At 37.0% G+C, this 25022-nt stretch overlaps 1 protein-coding gene across 2 annotated transcripts in view; it reads left to right on the forward strand.

Annotated features, from left to right (window-relative positions):
* The window catches only part of ORC5 (origin recognition complex subunit 5), a 75088-nt gene extending 55271 nt beyond the window's left edge, over positions 1 to 19817 (forward strand). The window contains exons 13-15 of one of the 2 annotated variants that reach the window (XR_003795302.1): positions 8261 to 8373; positions 16865 to 17028; positions 19765 to 19817. Coding sequence is in view for 1 of the 2 variants with exons in the window: in XM_029234016.1 (XP_029089849.1) it covers positions 8261 to 8373; positions 16865 to 16910 (159 nt within the window). In the remaining variant the exon portion in view is untranslated. Of the gene's footprint in view, positions 1 to 8260; positions 8374 to 16864; positions 17676 to 19764 lie in introns of those variants that run through there. The other variant, XM_029234016.1, reaches the window with a different exon arrangement.
* The last annotated feature ends 5205 nt before the right edge of the window (positions 19818 to 25022 follow it).

The raw sequence follows: 25022 nt of genomic DNA on the forward strand, positions 1-25022 counted from the left end.
ATTCAATAATGGAGAGGAAGGTGGGTATTCTGGTACTTATACATGTATAGAAATAATTTTCCAAAAGTTTCATATATTTTTTCCAGAATTTTTCATCTAGGCATAAATTAATATGTTTGAGATTCAAAATGTTGAACCCATAAGTTAATCTTTGTATTTGATTTTTTCAGTTTTACTCCGCATTATTTTCATAAACTGGCAAAGTACTTTTAAGTTGTTGGTATTTGTACACTGCTTTATGTAACATTCTCCTAAATTATGTATTTGTATGTTAGTTTTGTTCATATGGTAAGTTCAAGGAGTAAAAGATCTCTGAGGGCTTCCCTGGTGGCGCAGTGGTTGGGAGTCCGCCTGCCGATCTGGGGGACTCGGGTTCGTGCCCCGGTCCGGGAGGATCCCGCGTGCCACGGAGCGGCTGGGCCCGTGAGCCATGGCCGTTGGGCCTGCGCATCCGGAGCCTGTGCTCTGCAACGGGAGAGGCCACAACAGTGAGAGGCCCACATACCGCAAAAAAAAAAAAAAAAAAAAAATCTCTGAAATTAGTGTTTTTTAATGTGAAAAATAACATTACAATTTAATTGTTTTCACTTTGGTTTAGATTTTTTTGTGTATAAGCTTCTCCTAAATCAGACCCTACCCTCCCACCCCCCAACAAATTGAGCAGTCATCTTACTAATATTTTGGGAATGCTTTTTGACTGCTACATCTTAAAGTGGTACTATATCCTTTGTGTAATTTATGTGATTCATTTATCATGGAATCTTGGTAGAACTGAAAGTGATTCAAGGGACTGTCTGTTTCAACTTAATTGCCTTTGGTAATTTGCTGTAACTAATATGGTAAAAGTAATAAGACAGATATCTGAAAATATTCTTGAAATTCTAACTTAACTAGATTAACGGTTTTGTGTTTATGAAGAAAATGGAAGAAGAGTAAATATAGCATACAGTTTGGATTAAAGAATTGAATTAAATATGTGAGAGTATTTGAATCACAGGAAAGTAGAAGTTATAAGAAATAGTATAAGGAAATGCCAGTGGGAAAGTAAAATGTAAGTAATGTCTTCTATATTAAAAGAAAAAGAACTACTAAAGAAATCTATTTTTAATAATAAAGGGAGATTAATCTGTGAGTTTCAAATGTCTATTACTAACCTACTTTAGCAAATGAATTCCTGGTAGAAAGATAGAAAGGAATGAAGTTAATGAGTATATTTTGTCATAGGAGACGATGTCACCTCTTTTCTATGTAGCCTCCCATTCATTAAACTTTCAGACCTACTTTCTCATCATGATCCCTACCTGTTTCTAAACTGGGAAGGAAAATGAGTTTGTCCTGACTTGCAGCAGTACTCAGTTTCCCCCAAAGATTCCATTATTCCTTGGCTATTCATCCTGTTCTGTGTCTCATCCCTTCATAGTAAAGGTCTCAAGCTACTCAGCTTATGAGAGATAGGAGCTCAGGGCCTCCATTCTGTCATTACTAAGTGAGCCCTTCTTTAAATCTCTTTTTAATTCTCTTTTGTCTGCATGAAGACACCTTCATCATTTTTCTTTCTCTTTAGTTTGCTTCATGTATCTCATTTTGTCCTTTGACTTTTAACCTTCCCATATTCTTCTGTTTTAGATGTATCTCTCCTAAACAGTATATAGTTGGATTTATTTTTTCAGTCGCTTAATCTTTGCCTTTTATTTGCAAAAGTTAACTTTTAATATAATTACTAATGTAATTTTGTTTATATCTATTATCTTGTTTTATACTTTATATTTGTCTTACCTATTTTTGTTTCTTCTTACTTTCTTTTGGATTTTTCTACTTCAGGTTTCCCCTTCTAATTTAGAAGTACATACACTTGTTTCTATTCTCTTAGTTGTTACTATAACTATTATAACATTCATACTTATCAAAGTCAAAATTTAGTGAGTACTTTTATTCTCTCAGATACCATAGGACCTTGGACATTTTAACTTCATTTTGTCCACTCCCAATTTATGTATTACTGGTATTGTGCACTTTAATCCTATTTTTAAACCCATAATATAGTATTGTTATCACCTAAACAGGCAAATTAATCTAGATTTACCATCACATTTACCAGTTTCTTTGTTCTTCATTCCTTCTTGCACTTCAGACCTTCCAACTTGGATTCCTTTACTTTTCACCTGGAGGTGATTTTAGGAATTTGAGTGAATAGGGATCTTTTGATAGCAAACCTTTGGTTGTTCTTAGTTTGGAAATATGCCTTTTATTTCATTCTCAGTCTTGAACGATTGTTTTTTCTGGCCATACGGTTCTGAGTTAACAGTCACTTTCTTCAGTATGTTGAAAATACACCACTATTTTATGTCTTTCATCGTTGTTCTTTTTTTGTTTGGTTTTTTTAGAGAATACTTTATTAGTTTCTGTAATCAAACCGATGTAGATAAGACCTTACATATTTAATACAGTGCATTACCCCTGTACAAATGGAAAAAATTATGTTTAACATTTCTAGACCAGTATGGCTGTTGATTTCTGTACAATGCCAACCCAACACGGTACAGCTGGGATACTTCTCCAAAGTTGACAGCACAGCTAAAGTTTCCAGAAATTCAAATTATATATATATGTAGACAGATTTATTTATTTATATAAAAAGACCAATAGCAGTATGTTATGCATCAATAGCAGCAACAGCTTTTCCAGGTTCTGCAGGCATCTGAACAAAATTAGAGAGACATCCAGCACACTCCATTAAAAAAAAAAGACAAAACCTGAGAAAACAGCAAATTCTGTTACTGTTGTGGTACCTGGCACCATTTTTTTTTTTAAATTAGCTTGTCAATTATCATCTGTCATCGTTGTTCTTAAAACAGCTGTCAGTCCAGTTGCCATTCCTGTGAAGATAATCTGTTTTTCCTTTTCTAGCTACTTTTAAGAACTTTTTATCTTTGGTGTTCTGTACTTTCACTATGATGTGTCTAGGTATGGATTTCTTTTGATTTCTCCTTGTTTATATTTATTTGGTCCTTTAATTCTGTGATTTGGTGTTTTTTATCTTTTTGAATGAATTTTCATCCATTGTCTTTTCAGATATTACTTCTGCCCTTTTCTTTGCATCTCTGTTTTCCTTCTTGATCTTTGATTAGGAATATGTTAGATCTTCTCACTTTGTCTTTTCTATTTTTTAACCTCTTTCATATTTTCTCTTTTAACGTCTTTAGTTTGCATTCTGTATCATTTCTTCAGAACTATCCTCATATTCCTTAATTTTCTATACATCTGGGTCTAATCTGCCATATAACTTTTAATTTGTTATATTTTTCATACAGGTTTTATTGGTCAACTCATTTTTTTAATCTACATCATTTCCTGGTGAAATTGACACATTGAGTGTTTCTCCAAAGTAATTTATATATGTGCACATTACTTTTCTTGACCTGTTCAGAAGTATTTTTTTAATTAAAATATAGTTGGTTTATAATATTATGTTAGTTTCAGGTGTAGAACATGGTGATTTAATATTTTGGGGTGTTATACTCCATTTAAAGTTATTATAAAATATTGGCTATATTCCTTGTGCTGTACAATATATCCTGTAGTTTATTTTTTATTTATTTTATACATAGTCGTTTTTACCTTTTAATTCCCTACTCTTGTCCCTCCCCTCTTCTCTCTCCCCCCACAGGTAACCAATAGTTTGTTGTCAATATTTATAAATCTCATAAAGATATTTTAAATCTGCAGATAGTTTTATTTTTTATTTTCTAAACAAGCATGGCTCATTATTCAGAAAGCTATAGGATATATATATATGTGAAACTGTTTTCAGATAAAATATAGTGAGTTTTCAGTAAATTAATGGGCTGTTAGAAAAGAAACCTATTCATTAAATTTGAAATTAAAAAATAGTGCTAATACATGGTAATAATATAAATAGTAGCTCATATTATTTTACTAACTGTGTTACAGGCACTGTGTTAAGTTGCTTTACAGACTCATTTAATGAGCACAATACTATTTCAGACATTTTTCTTTTTTTTTTTTGCGGTACGCGGGCCTGCCACCACTGCGGCCCCTCCCGCCGCAGAGCACAGGCTCCGGACGCGCAGGCCCAGTGCCCACGGCCCACGGGCCCAGCCGCTCCGCGGCACGTGGGATCCTCCCTGACCGAGACACGAACCCGCGTTCCCGCATCGGCAGGCGGACTCTCAACCACTGCACCACCAGGGAAGCCCTATTTCACAAATTTTTAACAGCCAACTTAATTTTCTGTTTCATTTAACTTAACTCCTAAACTAGGTAAATGGGAGCACATTTATAAAAATGCTGAGTAACTTGACATGTTTTTACCTTTTCATCAACTTTACTCATATGTGCATATAAAACATTACTAAGAAAATCATTAACAGAATGACAGCTGGACAACTACACCTCCACAGTACTTACAGCACATACCAGATTTCCAAGTTAATGGGTAAGGATCCCTTGGTCCTGTTGGCTGGAGGCACACTGACAGGTCTGTTCTCTTGAACACTCCCTTTTTTACAGATCATGCTCATTCTTTTAACACATTCTTTATTCAGGCAAGATTATAATACAACTTATTAGAAGTAGCTCTCAGCTATGATCGCATTTTAGTCATGCTTTTCATAAGTTTTGGAATTGTAGTTAGGAGACCTAAATCCTAGTCAAGTAAGTTTCTGTCATTATCTAGTCATTATCACTTTGGACAACTCACTGAACATCTCGATTTCTACATTGGTTAAATTAATTATCTGAATCTAGCATTTTTTTTAATGCTGAGGTTGGCAAACTTTTTCAGTAAAAGGCCCACATAGTCAATATTTTAGGCTTTGCAGTCCAAGAGACAAAATGGAGGATAGGATATAAGTATGTGTATAAGTAAGAGATAACTCTTGTCTCACTCCACCTTGTTTGCCTATGATGGGTCATCCCATTTTGTGGGCATGTTTTTCACTCATTTGCCATCAGCTGAAGACATTCTTGGGACAAAGAGGGAAGGGGCTTGGCAGGCAGGACAGGCAGAGTGACCACTGTGGTCAGTTTCACTCTTTGCCACAGTGGCATTCGTGTCCCTGTGCCCTCTTCTTTCCCCCTGAAGAATCCAGCTTTCTCATCAAATTTCAAAGGATTGGTAGTATACAGACCATATTCTGTGATATCCCCCCCTTAAAAAAAAATCAAAAAAATACTAGAGGAACTTTATGAGTTGAAAATTAAAGAAGAATTCTAAAATAGCTTGGGGGCCAAAGAAAAAATTAAAATGGAAATTAGAGTATAAAACTATTTCCAAGGTAATAGAGTAAAACAATAGAATGAAAAAATATTATAATTCATACCTTTTTTCTATCTTTTTCAAGTGTTTTCTCGAATGTCTACATCTCAGTGGGGATTAATTTTTTTTTTTTGGCTGCACCCCACGGCATGTGTGACATTAGTTCCCCCACCCGGGATCAAACCCACACCCCCTGCGTTGGAAGTACAGAGTCTTAACCACTGGACCACCAGGGAAGTCCTCAAAATATTATAATTCAGTTCAATAAAAGGCAAAGGAGGGCTTCTCTGGTGGCGCAGTGGTTGAGAGTCCGCCTGCCGATGCAGGGGACACGGGTTCGTGCCCCAGTCTGGGAAGATCCCACATGCCACGGAGCGGCTGGGTCTGTGAGCCATGGCCGCTGAGCCTGCGTGTCCGGAGCCTGTGCTCCACAACGGGAGAGGCCAAAATAGTGAGAGGCCCGCATACCGCAAAAAAAAAAAAAAAAAAAAAAAAGAAAGGAATAAGACACATAGAAGGAGAAATAGAAAGCTTGACATAATGGTAGAAATAAAATTTTAGAATATCTTTACAGTGAAAGCAAATGGAGTATGTAATCCAGCCAAAAGGACTGTTGTTAGACTGACTATAAAAAGAAAATCACATACATGTTGTTTATGTGAGCACTATCTAAAGTTAAGAAAATACAAAACCTGAAAGTAAAATGATGAAAAGTACATAGGAAAAAAGATAAGCACCTAAAAGAATGCTGATATAGGTATATTAATACTAGAAAAAAACACACTTTAAGGCAAATTCATTACTTTTGAAGAAAAAGGACCATTAGATAATAATGAAAAGATTTAATTTGTCAGCAAAACATAATTTTAAATTTATGCATCAAATAACATAGATTCAAAAATATAAAGCAAAAACTAACAATTATAAAGAGAAAAAGACAAACTTCTTATAAGGGGAGAATTTTAGTACCTCTCTCAAGTAGATAAAAAATGTTTATAAGATTTCAACAACACAAACAAGCTTGATCTAATACATATATGTAGAATGGAGAGTGTAACGTTAAGCTTCAAAATACATGTTCTTTTCAACACATAGAACATCTATAAAAAGTGTTTCGGGACTTCCCTGGTGGCGGTTGTTAAGAATCCGCCTGCCAGTGCAGGGGACGTTGGTTCAAGCCCTGGTCCGAGAAGATCCCACATGCCACGGAGCAACCGCACCACAACTACTGAGCCTTTGCTCTAGAGCACACGAACCATGACTACGGAAGCCCGCATGCCTAGAGCCCATGCTCCGCAACAAGAGAAGCCACTGCAATGAGAAGCCTGCTCATCGCAATGAAGAGTAGCCCCCACTCGCAGCAACTAGAGAAAGCCTGTGCACAGCAACAAAGACCCAGTGCAGCAAAAAATAAATAAATTTACTTAAAAAAAAGTTTCAAGACATTTTTGTCTTAAAAGACAAAAATGTAATTTGTAATTTGTAATATTAGAAATTAAAGTCTTAGCCTTTTGAATGCAGAGCTTCATATTTCGATCTATTGATACAAAATGCTTTTCTAATTGAAAAAATGTTTTATATTTGCTAAATGTAGTATTTTATATACATAAAATACTGTGGTAATCTATCCATGTGTTCATTTTAAAAAATTGTTTATAAAGTAATGACAGCTGACTGAACACTGCATAACAGTTTTCCCTGTGAAATTGTAATGGGAGGGAGTTCCCTGGCGGCCTAGTGGTTAGGATTTGGTGCTTTCACTGCCGTGCCCGGGTTCAATCCCTGGTCAGGGAACAGATCTTGCAAGCTGCGTGGCGCAGCCAAAATAATAAAAATAATAAAATTTAAAAATTGTAAAAATTGTAAAAAATTGTAAAAAAATTGTAAAAAAAATTACATAGTGGAGTCTTTGCAGCATAATACGGTGAGCAAGGACTCTAGGTTTGAATTCTTGTTAAGCCACCTCCAGTTCTGGGATCTGAGGAAAGTTACTTAACGTCTCTAAGGCTCGTTTATAAAATGAGTATGATAGTGTCCACCTTGTAGGGTCAAGAGGAATAAATGAGATGCTGTGTATAGGTACTTGGTACGAAGCAAATCACTACTACTATTACTGTTTTTATTACTCAGAATGTTTACTGCATCTCAAGGTATTGATCTCAAGTTAAGTGAGCATTTTTTTATTCCTAAGACACATGATTAGGTATTACGGATACTGTAACTCTTATCCCTTATATTGCCACAGGCAGTTACAGGTCACCAAGTCTCCAGATCTTCTTGCCATTGCTGGCTTCTCTTTTTGGTTGGCCTGCAGGAGATGAGAATAAAAAATTGGGAGAAGAGAATGGGCTACTCAAAGAATTTCAGCTCTTGGGTCAGCTTTCCTTCTTGGATTTCAGAGCATTTAACACTTGTTGGCCTTATGCATGTGAAGTTATTTTAATTTTGACCTGTCAAGATACACTTTTGCTTTTGCCAGTATTAATCCACCTGGTGTTTTCCTGACTACGTAGTTGGTGATCAGTTTTAAAAGAAGACTAAGTCCAGGTCTGAAGGATGTATTTCTTACCTAACCAGATACCCAACTCTGAAAAAGGCCCACTTTCACATTTTAACTGCTCAATTCTCAAGGGAGTACAGATTTGCTATTCTGAGCTATTTAGATAGAAACTTCATAAATTTTTTATGGAGAGAAGGAATGTCCTTTGTTTATAGTTTTTAAAGGTTAGCAGTCATGTGTGTGTCATTAAATGAAATAAATTTGTCTCTAGTGGAGTCCTTAAAGGTTGATCATTGGTTTAACTAAGACTTTAAGCATATGTACAAATTTGTATATACAGATTTCAAAGTAGTCATATTCTTTGCAGCTGTCCTTGTGAATTCAGTTATATATCTTTATCAAAGTATAAAATGTTTCAGAAACAAGGGCATCATGTAATCTGATTAAACCATTTTCTCATAAAAATACTTTTTTATTTTTAGATTACCTCTTTAGTGACTCTTCAGCTATTAACCCTGGTTGGCCATGACGATCAGCTTGATGGGCCAAAATACAAATGCACAGTATCGCTGGACTTCATCAGAGCTATTGCTAGGTAAGTGTAGAATAATTGTTAACTTAAATGTCTTGAATTATGTAAATGATATACTAAATATAAAACTTAATCTTCTTTCTAATGTAATGTCATTAGTCATTTAAGTAAGAAAAGGTCATTTTAGTGCCAAGAATGCATAAGTTTCACTGTAGAATGAACCCTCTCATTAAATTTACAAATGACATAAAATTGGGAGAATTAGCTTACATGTTATATGGCAAAAAATCAAGATTCTGAGAGACCTTAACAGACTGGAATAATGGTCACATAGTAGGTAGGATTTAATGGGCAGTTGACTACAAAAACCTAGTATGTACTGTAGTGTATACAGAAGTCAAAATACAATTACACGTGAAACTTATATAATGTTAAAAACCATTGTTACCTCAATTAAAAAAACAAAACCAAAAAACCTCATAGGTACTAAAACAAGATGGAAGAGACCTGGCTTAAGTTCTAAGTATTTTAGATGACTGCAGGGTTTTAAAAGTCTTGGTGTCTTGTTCAAGGGATATAATAGGTCTACTATGTGTTGCCATAGGCAGATCAAATGTGGTATGCTGTGCTGTGCTTGGAGTTTTAAAAGGGGGCATTAATGAATGGGTACATGCTGAGGGGGCAGGAGGAGAGTAGTAGAATGAGGAACCATGTCACATCTGTGAGTGAGGGGCAAGGTGTGAGAGAAAAGGCTTAGGAAGGATATGGTAACCACCTCAAGTATTTCAGAGGCTGTCATGTGCAAAATGGATGAAACTAATTCTCGATAATTCTAGAGCATTAGAAATTCAAGGGAGGAAAGTATGTCAAAATGAAAGCTATCTAAAAATGTAATGAGTTTCCTCATGAAGAGGTGTACTTGCTGTTAGGCAAAATGTTCCAGCCATTATGGTTGCAACTGGATAACAGTTTGTCAAGACTCGTAGTAGAAGAGGTAGTGTGTGGGTAGCCTGGTAGGTGGAACAAGACAAGCCATAATGCAGTGTCTTCCCAACCTTTTTGAATATGATGATTCCATTTTAAAATCCTTTTAAAATTAATCATGGAAGTATTTTTGTATATTTCAAAATTAATAATATATAGGCATGGAACATTATTCAGCCTAAAACCAGTGCTTGACATAGGTATGGATTTGCAGATCTCCTCTAATGAATTTTACAGTTTCTTAAAGTTTCTGAAGTCCACAGCTTGGCAGCCTCTGCCCCGAAGTCTCTTCTGAATTAAAAGTTCTGTGATACTGTGAAGCAGGTATTGAGACATTTTGATGACATGTAGACTCTGAAACTGGAAATGAGGGTTTTGAAATGTGTTGTTATGATAAAACTGGGCAAACTTTTACACTGAGGAAATTGAGCAGAAACTTTTTTGGAATGCATTCCACATGACCATAAAGCAGGAACTTTCTGTTTCTAAATAATGGTATTTAAAACTCTGTATCTTAAGAGCCTCTGTCAAAGGCATAACTTTTGAATGCTGAATGTTTACTTCAGGGATTTTGTCATGACTGTGTATGTGTTGAGTTCTGCCCCATCATAATCACGTACAGGACAGGTTTGTGAGTGCCCCATATGATGAATATGCAGTGAACTGAACTGAACTGTGTGTTGCTTAATCCACAGCATCATTGATATTAAACACTTCCAGAGAAGTGCACTTCCATTTACAACCTCAGAAGGGAGCAGGAATTGTAGACCTGGAATTTTGCCGTAGAACTTGGGAACTCTAACTTGCTTTGTTACATGTGTTTACTCTTTCTTACTTTCCATGGGCAGTGTCCAAAGAATAGTCACCTCCCTCTTTCCACATCTGCCCTCATCCACCTTCTCATCCCAGTGATGTTTCTGCACTTCTTTTCTGATGATTTAACCTGCCATTTTTTCCCTCCCTCCCCCATCCTTCTATCTTTCCCTAATATTCTTTGTCACTGCCTTAATGAAAACCTGATTCTTACCTGGAGATACTTTCCCTAGAGTATTCTCTACTGGTAGCTTCTTACTTTCTCAAACCCCAGTCCCTCAGGGTTGGATGCTCTTTAAGTGCTATCCTTTTTTCTTGTTGCCATTTCTAGATTGTTACTTTCCCCCAATTTCTTGTGAAAATGTGGGTTTCTTTGAGACTCTTGTAATCTGGCTCTATTTTCCTCTTCTCCTTATGACTGATTATCTTCTACCAGCCTCCCAGCCGTTCCACCTCATGTACTGAACAGTAGAGCATGTGGTTCATAGGTTTCTTTTCAACCTAGGTTCTTGACTCTATTCAAACCACAAGTCCTAATGTCTGTATTCACTCTGTTCAGTATTCACTGTTTCACAGAGCTAAATCGAGACTATCAGTTGAGAACTTCTTCAGCTACCTACATTGGTGCCCATCTTCTGTCTTTCCTTTATCAGTAGGTTGGGATCCTCTTACTGTCTAAGGTGGATTCTTCCACTTCTGCTCTGAATTCCATCTCCTCCCTTTCACCAGAACCTTTTGCAGTCCTCAGACTATCTGTTCGGTTCTTTCAGGCACCCAACACGGTTGACCTCTCTCTCTCTCTGTCTCTCAGAACTCTCTTCCCCTAGAGCCCATGATTCCAGTCTTCTGGTTTTCATATTTATTCTTTGGCTGTTTCTTCTAAAGCTCATTTGCCAGCGTATCCTATCCACCTGACCTTTAAATGTAGCTGGTCCTTGAGGCTTGGCTCTTTTTTCTTTTCATATTATATTTTTTCCTAGGTAATTTTAGCTTTACCCCTGCTTCAACAACTATCTATGCACTAATCTTACTCCCCAGTTTTTAAAGGCCAGACCTTTTTTCTAATATTCTTGACCTTTATTGGATGTTTCCCACCTATATCAATGTATTTACAAAACTAAACTCAGCAATTCCTACCTCTGCTTCTGCCTGCCAACAAAAAAGGAGTGATGCAGCTTTCCTCCAGTGTTCCCTGGTTCAGTGACTAGCACTTCAGTCTGCCATGTTGCACAGGCCTGAAACCTGGGAGTTATTTTTGACATTTCTCACTCCCACACTCGCAATATCCAAGCATTAGTCCTTTTGAGCCTGTTGGGTCCCTCCTATTGTATCTCAAATTCATTCACTTTTGTCATTTGTTCTGTTAGCCCTCTAGACCAGACCACCATCATCTCTTCTCTGGTAGCTTCCTAATTGGTCTTCTGTCTACTCTTATTCCCTTATAATTTGTTGTCCACACTATTGCCAGAATGATCTTATAAAAATTTAATATCACCTTCCTACTTAAAAGTCTTTAATATCAATAGTTTCCCATAACTCTTAGGATAAAAGACAGAATGTTTAAAATAGCCGGCGAGGCCCCAGTGACCTGGCCCCAGCCTTTATGCCCAGCCATACCTGCCACGCACCTCTTCTCCCCTAGGTATTTGCACTTTAACCGCTCTGGCTGTTTTCAGTTCTTCATATAACACCATTCATTGCATATGCAGCACTTCCCAACTCCTCCTCTCCTTTATCTAGCTAACTGCTGCGTAACCTTCAGATTTCAGTTTAAATGTCTCTTCCTTGAAGAAGCCATCTCAAACATACAATGACCTCCCATCGCTCACGCCTGCACACACACACTATAAACAGTTATACAGGTCCCCTTATCTTCTGAGACTTATCATTATTTTACGTAAGTAATTAATTCAGTAATTAGAACTTCCTCCCTACAGTATAAGTCCATGAAACTCAGAGCAGAGACTGTCAGTCATTGCCTTACTCAAACCCAGCGCAAGACTTTAAACTTAATATATGCCAAATGTCCAAAGTATTGCATGTTTTTTAAAAATCATGATTAGTAGTAAAACTTCAGATGAAAGGGAACAATTGTGGACTTGACTCTGGGGGCGGCAAGAAGAAGGGTGCTACTAAGGAGACAGAGTTTCATTCCAAATTGAGGTTTGGTGGAGATCAGAGATCCCGAGGATAGTTAGCAAAGATGAAGTAGGTAGCCCTAGTTCCAGACACCCGTGGCAGAGAATGAACAGATCACAGGATACAACCTAAATATCCAAAGTAAGGGAATGGATCAGTAATTTATTATATATTCTTACAAAAAAACCACTGTGCAGTTATTTAAAATCATAATTTTGAAGGATAAAAACACAGGAAAACACTCATGATACAAGCTTAAGTGGATAAAATAGTTATATAAAAAGTTGTATATTATACAGGAAAGGTAGAAAAACCTAAGGCAAGGGAGTAATGGTCAAAATTGTCAGTTGCTGCCAAGAAATCAGGCCAAGTGTATCTGATTTAATGGTAAAGCAGTCATATGTAACTTTATCAAGAACACTTTCAGGGATACAGTGAGGTAGAAGTCAGGTTATAGGGCATTGAAGTAGTATTTATAAGAAAGTTGATGCAGTAAATAGGATGCTTTTTATTCACTTAAGATTTATTGTGTTGTCCATTATAATCCCTATGCTAGGCTTTGGGGATATAGCAAGAAGTATAACAGATTTGTATCCTATCCTCATGTGCCTACATTCTAGAATATTTTTGCTATAAAGAGGAAGAGAGGATTGTTACCTACTAACCAGATTGTGGGGTTGTGAGCAGGTAATTATTTTTTAAAGATTTGAGCATATTTAAATGCTGATAGGAAAGAACTCGTAGAGAAGGAGAGTTAATGATACAAAAGAGAGCTATTAATTTAAAGCACAAAGTCCTTGAAAAGGTGTAGAACATGGGATTTAGAAATATTAGTTAAAGAAATAGGCTTAGATGAGAGAGGGGAATCCCTTTGCATTATAACAAGAGGAAAAGGTGGATTCAGATGGAGCTGAATTGGGAGATTTGGTGGCAAGAAGTTGAAGAAGGTCTGATCTGATGTTTTCTATTTTGCCTGTAAAGGAGGAGGCAATATTGAGACTAAGGACAGAAGTACTAGCAGTTTGAGAGGAATATGGATATTTGAAATAGCTGCTGTGGGGAATGGGAGAAAGTGCTGACAAGGAAAGCAACTTGATGCTAGTGTTGAGGGCCCAGTTGAGGTCCCTGACCTTGAATTTACAGTGGCAGCAATCTGTGAAACTTGTGATCTTCTCCATCAGCATTCCATATGCCAGGTACTGGGACAGCAAAGGGCTGTAATTGAAATCACATAGGATTGGGGTTTTGCCAGGTGAATTCATTGGATGCTAGCAGATGAATGCTTGAAGTGACAAACCATGGAGTCTAAGCTAGGAAGGGAAGGAAGGAAGTAAAGCTAGTAGAGGGCTAATAGTTCAGTGCCTGGCACATAATACTCAGTAATTATTTGTAGATCAGGAGAAAGTGAAGAGAGGTTTGTAAACTAGTTGTCTCCACTGGAGGTAAGAAAGAGGGATAGTGTGCAGTGAAGTCACTAAAGCTGAGGTAGATCTTGGAATAGAGAGGAAGACTGAACGGGGTGCTGCATTATTAGCTGACTAAGAGGTGGTGACAGGGGGATAAAGGGTGGTTAGTGGAATGGTCTGAGACTCAGAGGAGCAGAGCTTTTTGCACAGGGACACCGAGCCCACCTGCCAGGACTGCCTGGGCTGCAGTAGAGTCTAACCTCACTGGAAAGATCTGAAGAAGAGGCTTGGTCCTTCAGGGGGAGCCAACTTTCAGTTAAGCCTGGAAGAGGAAAAAAAGCATTCATTCATGGAAGAGGTAGAGGACATAGAGAATGTTCTTGACCAAGGAACAGTGGAAAGATTTGGACAGAGAAGCATTAGGAGGCTGGTTCCAGAAAGGAGCACAGAATATGGAGGTAGAGTATGGGAGAGGACAGATGACAAGAAGTGTATTAAATATTGTCCCTGGGTTGTTCTTAATGTTGACGGTAGTTAAAGTTTCTAATTTTTTCCCTCCACAGTCAGTGGGTAGACACTACAAAATAACTTAAGATTGCAACTTAAAGTTGTATGATTGCAAATTGTCTGAAGGACCAAGCTAAAAATGAAAAACTCAAACTGCCTACAAAAGTAAAAGGAAATAAAATAGTATCCCATGAGAAAAAAGTATTTCAATGTAGTAAAAGCATCAACAAAGTGAAATAAAAGGATAAAGGCAAAATTAAATCCTTAGATATATGCCATGTAATTAACTTGTATTAAAGTATTCTAAATTCTGGTTTAAGAATTACTCCTAGGCAGAGTGCCACCAACATTATTTTTGTTTATCCTATTTCTTTCTAGATGCTTACTTTAGAAAATAATTATTTGTGTTCTATGAGAGAGAGAATCTCCTGTAGTATTTAAAAACTGTCTTTGGAATGTGTGATTTAAGTTTTGATGTTGCCCTGTGGTTATTCTATCAAATTCTGCTGTGTCTTAAAATAATATATGTGGGGATCAGTTGGGTAAGTCACCTGTTTATACTGGGGGATGGAAGGATGATAGAGAAAGGTAGTCATACATCTTGGGCAGTAAATGTTTCTTAGAGGAATGATCTTACATATTCTTTTCACAATTGATTTAGTTTTTTTAGAAGTCCAAAAATCTTAACTATGATTCAGTTTACTTGAGTACTTCCCAGTGGCAAAGCAGAGAAATGGAATGTAGTGAACCTTTAAATGCTTAGTGTTTTTAAGTGTTTAAGTGTTTTTAGTGTAAATTGCTTAGTATTTTTAAGTCAGTCCATTCATTCTAAAAAGAAAAATTTATTGCATAAATTATGCTGCAGTGTTAAATAGATTATTAGATAAGATGGAGGAGTCCTACCACTAACAAATCACAGTATTTTCATTTGTTTATGTTCTAGTACTAGTCCATTATACAAACATTTCTCTGTAGCAATCACAACATAGTTGCAATTCTCTTTTCTCCTTACCTCTCTTAATATTGTAGTTATGGCTTCATATTGATCATTTTATATGGCTTTGAATAGTCTATCACATAATGCCTTCTGGTCCCATAGTGTTGGAATTTTAATTGTTTTCATCTTAGCTTCTAAACTTTTTCTTTTCCACTCAATTAAAAAAAAAAAAAAAAGAAAGAAAAAAATCCAAAAGACAATAAAACTTACTTAACACTAAGTTCACTTTGCCTTGTCACTTTAGGTTTATAACCTTAAGACCCAAAATCATTGTGGGGAAATGTGCCTGGAGAGATATACAAATACAACCTTCCTTTTTACCTATGATTAAAAATAGCCTACTATGTCTGTTTCCTTCTAAAATCCTCTAAAAAAGATCTTTTCAACCAATCATGAAAAATCTTTTCATAATTTTTTAAAAAATGATTTGTTAGTGGTACCTTGTTACTAGTAAATTTGGTGGGGCTGTAGAGTTAAATTAAAGAAAAGGACATAAAAATAAACAGCTTTATGATATAATAACCATACCTTTTGTGTCTTTATGCCTGAGGATAAGTTTTTATTTTAGTAACTATATTTAGTTGTTTTATTACTGCTAATGATAACAGAATTGTTTTGACAGTGTTTTTATGCAATTTGGAAAGTTTTAGTGTTCTTTAAAGAGACACTATTGTAATGAAACAATTAAAGTACTCTTCATTCCATCATTAGGTACCACAATAGCCATAGCATCTCATTTGAGCTATTTTAAAATGTGTTTTCATAAGCAGTATCTATAGTTCCCCATTCCAGATTTTTAAAAATATTTGATATGTCAGTCATTTGCTTAGAAACTTTTTTAGAAAGTGTATTACAAAATGATAGACAAAAACACTAATTGATGATGGTTTAATAAATAAGAGCATGCAATTAGTGCATCTTTAAAGGCTGTTCTCACATGGATGATTATTTTTGTAGAACTGAATACTTTAAGGCTTTAATTTTATACTTATTGCTAGATCATTATATCTAATTATTTTGACCATTTATTCAAATAATAAACCTCCAAGTCTGAATATTTATAGTGAAGAATGAGTTTAGAGAAAGGAAAATAATTATATGTCTCTGTCTCCTGCTATTTCATTCTGCCTGCCATCAGAGTACAAAAATATACATTCACATCGTCTGTTTGTTGTATCGTATTCTTGTATCATACAGATTTAGTTACAATACATACACAGGTCAGCCAGTGTTAAAAGACTGAAAAGAATGAAAACTACAAATGAGGACAGATGAGCTATGCATTATGTAATGATAAAACAGGTGTTTTGGAAGATAAACAATGTTCAAAAGCAAAGAAGATTTAAATACTTCTGCATCTCTAATTACTTTATTCTGGTTATTAGACAAAAAGCAAATAGCTTTCAGATGAAATCCAAACTTTCTGTAGTATAACTGAAATACAGAATGTTGGATAATTCTAACTTCGTTTCCTTTTTTTAGAAAAGCAAACTTTATGCGTTGGGGAAAAAAAACTTTTTAAAGAAACTCTGTTCCTAGTGACATTTAAAAAAATAATGTCAAGTCTATCATGATGCTTTTGACAGTATCTTAGGATTGTTTAGCAATAGTTGTGAACTGTTTTGCATGTGATTCTCTGAATCATACATACGAAGCTGAGCAGTCTGGGCGGTGAGGATGCTAACATACTGTCTGTTTTTGTTTATAGGACGGTGAACTTTGACATAATAAAATACTTGTATGATTTCTTGTGAAAACAAGCTTCAAAGCCATATGGACACTGTGACAATGACTAAGCCAAGCTGTGTTCATCCAACTACTCAGTTGGCCAGGGAGAGGAGTTCTTTGGCTCTATTGGATTTGTCCAGACAGGTGCTGGCCCAGCATGGAATCTGATGAAAATACTCTGATTGGTCTGGGTGAATGTGAGCAGAAGACTATTTACCAGGGACCCTGGAGTATTTGGAAGGAACGTGTTAATTATAAACAGCAGGGTTTGAGCACAATCTGTTCTACTCTTAATGATGTTATCTTAACACTGAAATTGCCCGAAACCCATTTACTTAGGACTACATTTTACTCTGTGAACTATCCCCTGCACTTTGAATGTGCCAGCAGCCCTTGTATATAAGCCCAGTCTTTTCACTTCCTCTCCACAGGAGCCTCTGCAGTTGCTTGCCAAAGCAGATTTTCCTAAGGCCACCACTTTAAAAAATCATAGTTGCAAAATAGAATAAGTAGAAGTTTTTTGTTTTTTTTTAAGATCCAAGTTTGCATATGCTTATCTTTCACCCTGATTTTCTCAAAAGGCAAGGTAGTTTGATCAGATATAGGGCAGCTTTCCACCTCTAAGCCTACTTGAGAACTGCAGTATGCTTAGGTGAGGTTTATCTGGTCACTTTTGCAATTAACTACCCAACATAGCTTTTTAATATGCATGATGGTTTTCTTTCCTTCTTTTAATCATTGGCCTTTAATAGTTCCACAATAAAATTTTTTCCTGTTATATCAGTTATGAACCTTGGGTCTGATTTTCTTGTCTATTCATATTTTTTAAGACATTTTCTGTTAGCATGTAAATGCTTGAAAATTATTTTGAGCAGCTTTAAAGTGCTTAATTATGGAGCCTAGTTTAAATTTCAGTTGCATTTTATTCTTTCATTCTCTTTTTGAAGAAAAATTCTCACAATAGGCACCCCCAAATAGGAAGCCTTTTAATGTAGTGACTGACACTTTCTGGATCAAAGAAAACGAGTGGTTGTCTACTTGCATTTATTTAGAGGTACTGAGTAGGGGGAGAAGGAATGAAATTCCTTTTTGTCTGCCTACACAAGATAGCGTGGAGCACCCTCACCCTGTGTCTCTTGTCCCATGGAAGATGGTGAAATTTTGTGTTCCACAGATGTTTGTAGAAGCCAGGACCAGGGGAAAGCCATGTGCATTGCAAATTCAGGCTTAGGCTTACTGCACGTAGAAATCTGTGTATCATTCAAGTAGAAGGCAGTTTGAGTAGCTGATTCAAGGAAGAGCAATGCACTTCGGGGATTTTCAGCCCCTCATAGTTTGCTATAAGTGGCAGGTCTGCTGTGCAGCTTTCTTGGATAGCCTGGGACCAATCTGCCTTTTGAGGGAAGAGCTCTGGAATATGAGGGGGGACAGAGATTGTCAAATAGGGGACTGGGGAAGACAGAAAGGAGGCAACGTTTCCTGTATGTGACTCTCCCTGCCTTCTCACTGCTGGCCACCTGTCCCCGGCCCAGCACCTTGCTTATCTTGTACTGCCCCACACTGTGCCACCAGCCCTACGTATGGCTTCCCTGCAAAACACCTTGTAACCAGATTTTTCCTGCCTCTGACTGGGCCATGAGAACTTTATGTTTTGTAATTTACTTACTAATGGCTTGCTAAATGACTCACTAACTAACTTGATTAATTTATTTAAACGAAGACTAACAGAGCTTAATGTGGATATTAGCATTTTAACAAGGGTCATCTGCAAATGAAATTTCTAATTGGAAGATATAAATCACCAATTAGAGGAGGGAATCTAATGATGAGAATGATGCTGGCTGGTGGGCCAGATATTTCTGTTAAAAGAGGAGGTGTCTAAATTATATTAAGCATCTATTCTACCTAGATCTAAAAATGATTTAGGTGGTAGAAGAACAAAGTTACCAGGCTGTGGGATTTTAGATTTTTTTATACATGGTTGATCCTCCATTTTAAAAATGTCTTCTTTCCATTACCATGACTCAGATATACATAGTAAGGAGGAGACCCTATTCCCCCTCTTATTTTCAAGTCAGTTTCAATCCCTGAATCAGTCTTCATTGCCGAAACAGTTCCTTTTCAGTAACTCTGGAAGGGATTCTGATCCAACAAGTCTCTTTTCATTAAGCCCTAAAAAGTCAAAAAGGGGTCAAGTCTCTAGGGCAGCAGTTAAGAGCTGGGGCTCTTGAGTCAGACTACCTTTGTCAAATACCAGCTGTATCTCTAGGAGCTGTGTGATGTTAGATAAATTATTGAATCTCTCTGTGCCTCTTATTTTCTCACCTATACAATGGAAAGTAGAACTTCCCTCATGCAGCTGTTTAGAGAATTAATAAATAAGTTGATATATTTAAGGTGGTAGATCTCAACTGGAGGCAGTTTTGCCCACCAGAGAATATTTAGCAATTTCTGGAGACATTTTTGGTTATCACAACTGGTTGTGAGGTACGGGAGGGTAGAGACCTAGGATGCTCCTAACCATCCTAAATGCATGTCCCACAACAGAATTATCTGGTTCAAAGTATCAGTAGTGCCACGGTTGAGAAACTCCGATCTAAGTAAGGTACTTGACACTTTGTAAGTGCTCAATAAATGTTAGCTATTATTATTATCATGAAATATTTGTGACCTCGAAAGGAGTTAAGTGACAGAATGTGACAACATTCCAACTAAATAGAGAAGAGGTACTCTTATCTATTCCTATCTAGGAAACTTACTTCTTGTTAAAGTTTTTTGAATTATTCAAATGGACGCAATACCTTGGATTCTTACTTTTAGAATTGAAGGATTTTCTCCTGGGTTCTAATTCACATGTAGGTTTCATTACTTATTTTTCAGGATCTTGTTGAATAGTCAAAAGCATGAACTGAGAATGATCAATCAGAGAGCAGGTGACTGAGGAGTTACAGTGTTTGCCCTCAAGGTGTGATGGCTGTACAATTAGTGGTATACCTCCGACGGATTTAGTTAACCAACAACTGTTTAATGTAATTAAGGTGGTCTGGAGCAAGGAAAGCTCAGCATAAGAAGAAGCCTCCTTTGTTACTCCAAGGTATGCCCTACTCTGCTTGTACTATGCAAAGAAAAGAAAAGTAATGGACCAAGTCCAGGAATAATGCATCCCTTATCGCATTGTACTCAGAGAGTCTCTGAAATAGTAGATGAAATGCTACAGCTGCCCATGTATGTGACCAGGGCTGTAGTAGCATCCTCTGCTTTTGCCTGAAGTCTCACACTATTGAGTACCATAGTTGCATCTTATGCCTTTTTCCATGAGCAGAGACTTAGATTGGAGGTAATTAACCAGAGGTTGATATTATTCAGCTTCATCCCGTACATTTTGAAAGCTTCATCTCCTGCAAAGTGTGACTGTATCATATGTAAAATAGTTTAGATAATTTTGTATGTAATTTCAGTCTGCTGACACAATTTGCTTTCAGAAATGCTTGGTAGAACTCAAAGAAATCTTTCCTATCAAGATATCAACGTTTCACTCAAATTTGCTGTTAAATGCCCTCAATGCACAGTTAGTGTTCATTTTCCAGCAGTGACACATTCATGAAGCACAGTTTGAGAAGTAGAAATTTGGTAGAGCAGAGAAAATTATAATCAATTCATTCATTTAACTGCATGTTGATGCACAATAATGATGGGATTTTAGGAGGCATTCAGCTGTTTGAGTAAATAGTGGTAGCTTTGGCATGAGAAAAGAGTCTGGATTTTAGAGGCAGTAGAGATTCGCTTGGGGTTTTGGATAAACCATAATCAGTTTCATTGGTCTTTGAGGAAGTTGAGAGTCCCATTTAATGGGAGTTGCCGTAAAATTATTCGGTATTCATCAAAAAAAAATACTAAGTGCCATCTATGTGTCAGGCATTGTGTTGGGTGTAGGAGTAGGAGATACAGCAGTGGACAAAGGAGACAGACTTCTGTCCTGGACAACAGGTGCTATCAGCATTGGGAGAGCCGTTCCTCGAAATAGGAAATCCTGAGGGAACGACTAGGTCTGTGGGATGAAGAGGATCGTGAGTTCAGTTTTGAACGTGTGCCATTGAGGTGCTTATCCAAGTGGAGTGTCAAGTGTGTAGCTGGATCTAGTTAGAGATCAGAGTTACTGCCAAGCATTAATGTAGGGGTCACCAGGATAGAGGTGAAAACTGTTCTTGACATAGGGAGAAACCATCTTGAAATGAATTGAGAAGGTGGTCATAACTATTGCTAATCAACTCGCCACAGAACTGCAGGTTAATTTTATTTTTTCAAATAAGAGTTCTCCACTATTCATATAAACCCCATCCCTTTCAGTATAAGAAGTGGCAATAAGAGACCTGGGCCAAGTCCCATTTAGTATTTGGTCCCAAAAGGAAAAACCAGACCCACTTAGCGTCTTAGTTCTGTGGAGAATGTTAGATCCAAACACATGATTTTATCACTTTGGACCAACTTTCATAATAATAGAGGCATTGCACTGGCTTATGTGTACCCTAGAATTTCTGAAACCACTTTAGGTTCACTTTCTCTGGGAAGGAACATTCAGCCATCCTAGTTCATGGGATTCATCCAGCTGGAAATGAAGAGATCCTTAGAGGAACAGAGATGCACTAACCCTGTAAGCATCCATGAGAAAGGATGCTGAAATAGAAACCCCTGCTGTTTTCTACATCAATCTTTCTTTTTTTAATTGAAAAATATTGATAACTAAAGCCTAGTCGAGAGGATGGGAAGACATGGGAAAGAGCCACATGGCTTGAGGAAGGATAAAACAGGCAGCTGCTACAAATGCCTGTGAGTGTAAAACCATAATAATTAAGCTGAAGTGATCTACAGAGAAAAATAAGTAGATCTAAAAAATCGATTTTTTAAAATTGTGATATTGTAACTGAAAGTTATGTGGGAGAAATAAAACATTTACCAATAAAAAGAAATTTTCTTACATTACTAGACTAGGAGAGCTAACTCCCCAGCTTAGGTAAGAATAAAACTTTGGAAATGTTGAACAGAAGAGGACACTGCCCACAGCTCCCTGCAGCCTGGGCAGGTTGCCTGATTTCTTTATGATAAAAGTTCTGGGTTAAACTGTAAAAAAAAACCCAGAATGTGAGAAGACCCCCACCCCTGTTTAAAGAGAAAACAATTTAGAATTTTTTTTTATAATGCTGTTATACATAATTTAAAAGTCTGTTTTTAATTATTATAAAAGGAACACATGTTTACTGTGGAAATTTGGGGCAATCATGAAGAAGTAAAAATCACCAGTTAACAACATTCAGAGATAGCCTCTGTAAGTAAAAGTTTTGGTATATTTACTTTAGTTACTATATTGTTCTGGTAGTTTAAAGAAAAGGGGTAATTGTGTCTTTTATATTGAGAAAAAAAGGACAGATCAGGTGAAGATTAATGATTCTCATAGCAGCCTTGTGCAACATGACTGGTAGGACTTAAGTTTGGTATTTCATCAAAAATGTTTAGAGTGACAACGGTTTTGTTTTTTTTTGTAAATCACTTACATCCAAGTATATAAAGATGTGAAACCACATCAACATAATGAAAAGCAGCATATTTCAAAGCTATAACATCAAAAACCAATTCTCAAATATGTGTGGCCAATATGTCTCTTTCAGTAGAATTGCTTATTTAGCTTGTCATCATAATAAAATGGGAGAAAGAACAAAAGAAGCACCAAAGTGAGGGGAGAGAGACAAAAGTTGAAGTATGGAAGGAGGAGGGCAGTGAAGTAGATGCTAATTTGTGGAAATACAAATCAGAAATGGTGTGGAAACAGGACATTCCGTTATCTATATCTGGATGACAAAGCAAAAACAGCAATCATTTATTTTGATCATGAATCTGCAGTTTGAGCAGAGCTTGGCTCAAAGTGGTATCCCTTGGGGCAACTTGAGACTGGAGTTGAGTCACATGAAAGCTGGTTTCCTCACCCTTGTCTGGAGGCTGACACTGGCTAATGGCTCCTACCTGGAATACCTACACATGGTCTCTCATGTGTTCTCTCCGCTTCATGGAATGGTGACGAGGTTCCGAAAGTCAGCAAGCCAAGAGAAACCAGCAGATGCTGCATGGCCTTTTCTAATCAAGCCTCAGAAGTTTCATAGCATCACTTTTGCAGTATTGTGATTAAGGCAGTGATTAAGTCCTCCTTTTATTTAAAGGGAAGGGAATTATTATACCCACCTCTTGATAAAAGGAGTGTCACAGAATTTGCAAGCATGCTTTAAATCACCATACAGAGCATAATAGGCTGAAAATAAAAATATGGAATGCAGATGGAATATATTTTATGTCCTTTAAAAATTTGAGTTAGTGTGACAGACTGTTTCTTGTACACATACCCTCATCAAACATCTCTTCTCCATTCCTCCAAAGCACAGGAGTTCTGGCTGCAAGGGGGCCAATATGGTTGGAATACAGGAGGCAAAGACAACCTTGGTAGGATATGGGATCAGAGAGGTAATGGGTGCCAGGTCATGTGTAGCCTTGCAGGGCATTGAAGGACTTTGGTTCTTTTTTAATAGGTTGTAAATGTTTTATTGCATTTGCATATTTTAACTTTCTTTCTAAAAAAATTTTATTGGAGTATAGTTGATCTACAATGTTGTGTTTCTGCTGTACAACAATGTGTATCAGTTATACATACAAGCGACTGACAAAGGATTAATCTCCAAAATATACAAACAACTCATTCAGCTCAATATGAAAAAAAACAACCCAGTCAAAAAATGGGCAGAGGGGCTTCCCTGGTGGCGCAGTGGTTAAGAGTCCGCCTGCTGATGCAGGGGACATGGGTTCGTGCCCTGGTCCGGGAGAATCCCACATGCTGCGGAGCGGCTAGGCCAATGAGCCGTGGCCGCTGAGCCTGCGCGTATGGCGCCTGTACTCCGCAATGGGAGAGGCCACAACAGTGAGAGGCCCGCGTACCGCAAAAAAAAAAAAAAAAATGGGCAGAGGATCTAAATAGACATTTCTCCAAAGACATACAGATGGCCAAAAATCACATGAAAAGTTGCTCAACATTACTAATTATTAGAGAAATCCAAATCAAAATTACAATGAGGTATCACCTCACACCAGTCAGAGTGTCCATCATCAAAAAGTCTACAAACAATACATGCTGGAGAGGGTGTGGAGAAAAGGGAACCCTCGTATACTGTTGGTGGAAATGTAAATTGATACAGCCACTATGGAGAATAGTATGGAGGTTCCTTAAAAAACTAAAAATAGGCCTACCATATGATCCTGCAATCCTGCTCCTGGGCATATATTTGAGTACTTATATGTGAAATCTAAAAAAATGGTACAAATGTACTTATTTACAAAATAGAAATAGAGTCACAGATGTAGAAAACAGACTTATGGTTACCAGGGGGGAAAGCGGGGGTGGGAGGAGGGATAAATTGAGAGGCTGGGATTGACAGATACAGACTACTATATATAAAATAGATAACAAATAAGGACCTACTGTATAGCACAGTATTATCTACTGTAATACACAGCTCCTATCAGTACTCTATAATGACCTATATGGGAAAAAGAATCTAAAATAGAGTGGATATAGGACCTTGGTTCTTATTCTTTGTGAGATGGGGAGAGTTTTGAGCAGAGGAGTCACATGATCTGGTTTAGATTTTTTTGAAAAGGATTACTGGAACCTATATTGAGAATAGAGTGGAAGCAAGAAAAGTAGAAGGCTATTAAAAAATCTAAGTGAGAGATAATGGTGGCTCAGATCAGGGTGTTAACAGTGGAGGTGGTGACATGTTGCCAGATTTAGGATATAATTTAAAAGAAATGTCTGCATGATTTGCTGATTAATTGGGTGTCAGTTTTGAAAGAGTCAAGAATGATTCCAGGGTTTTTAACGTGAACATGTGGAAATGTGTAGGGGAGATAAGATCAGGAGTTCATGTGTGGACATGGTAAGTTGGAGATTTCTGTTAGGTATCAAATTGGAAATGTCAAGGAGGCAGTTAGGTAAATCTGGAGTTCAGGGTGGAAGCCCAGGTTGGAGATAAAAATTCAGGGGTTGTCAGTATCTAAATGGGAATGTGTAAGGGAAATGTGTACATGAAGGAATTATGGCC

This window comes from Monodon monoceros, unplaced genomic scaffold (genome assembly GCF_005190385.1).
Source record: "Monodon monoceros isolate NGI ecotype Baffin Bay Population unplaced genomic scaffold, NGI_Narwhal_1 Super_Scaffold_2, whole genome shotgun sequence".
Taxonomy (NCBI): Eukaryota; Metazoa; Chordata; class Mammalia; order Artiodactyla; family Monodontidae; genus Monodon; species Monodon monoceros.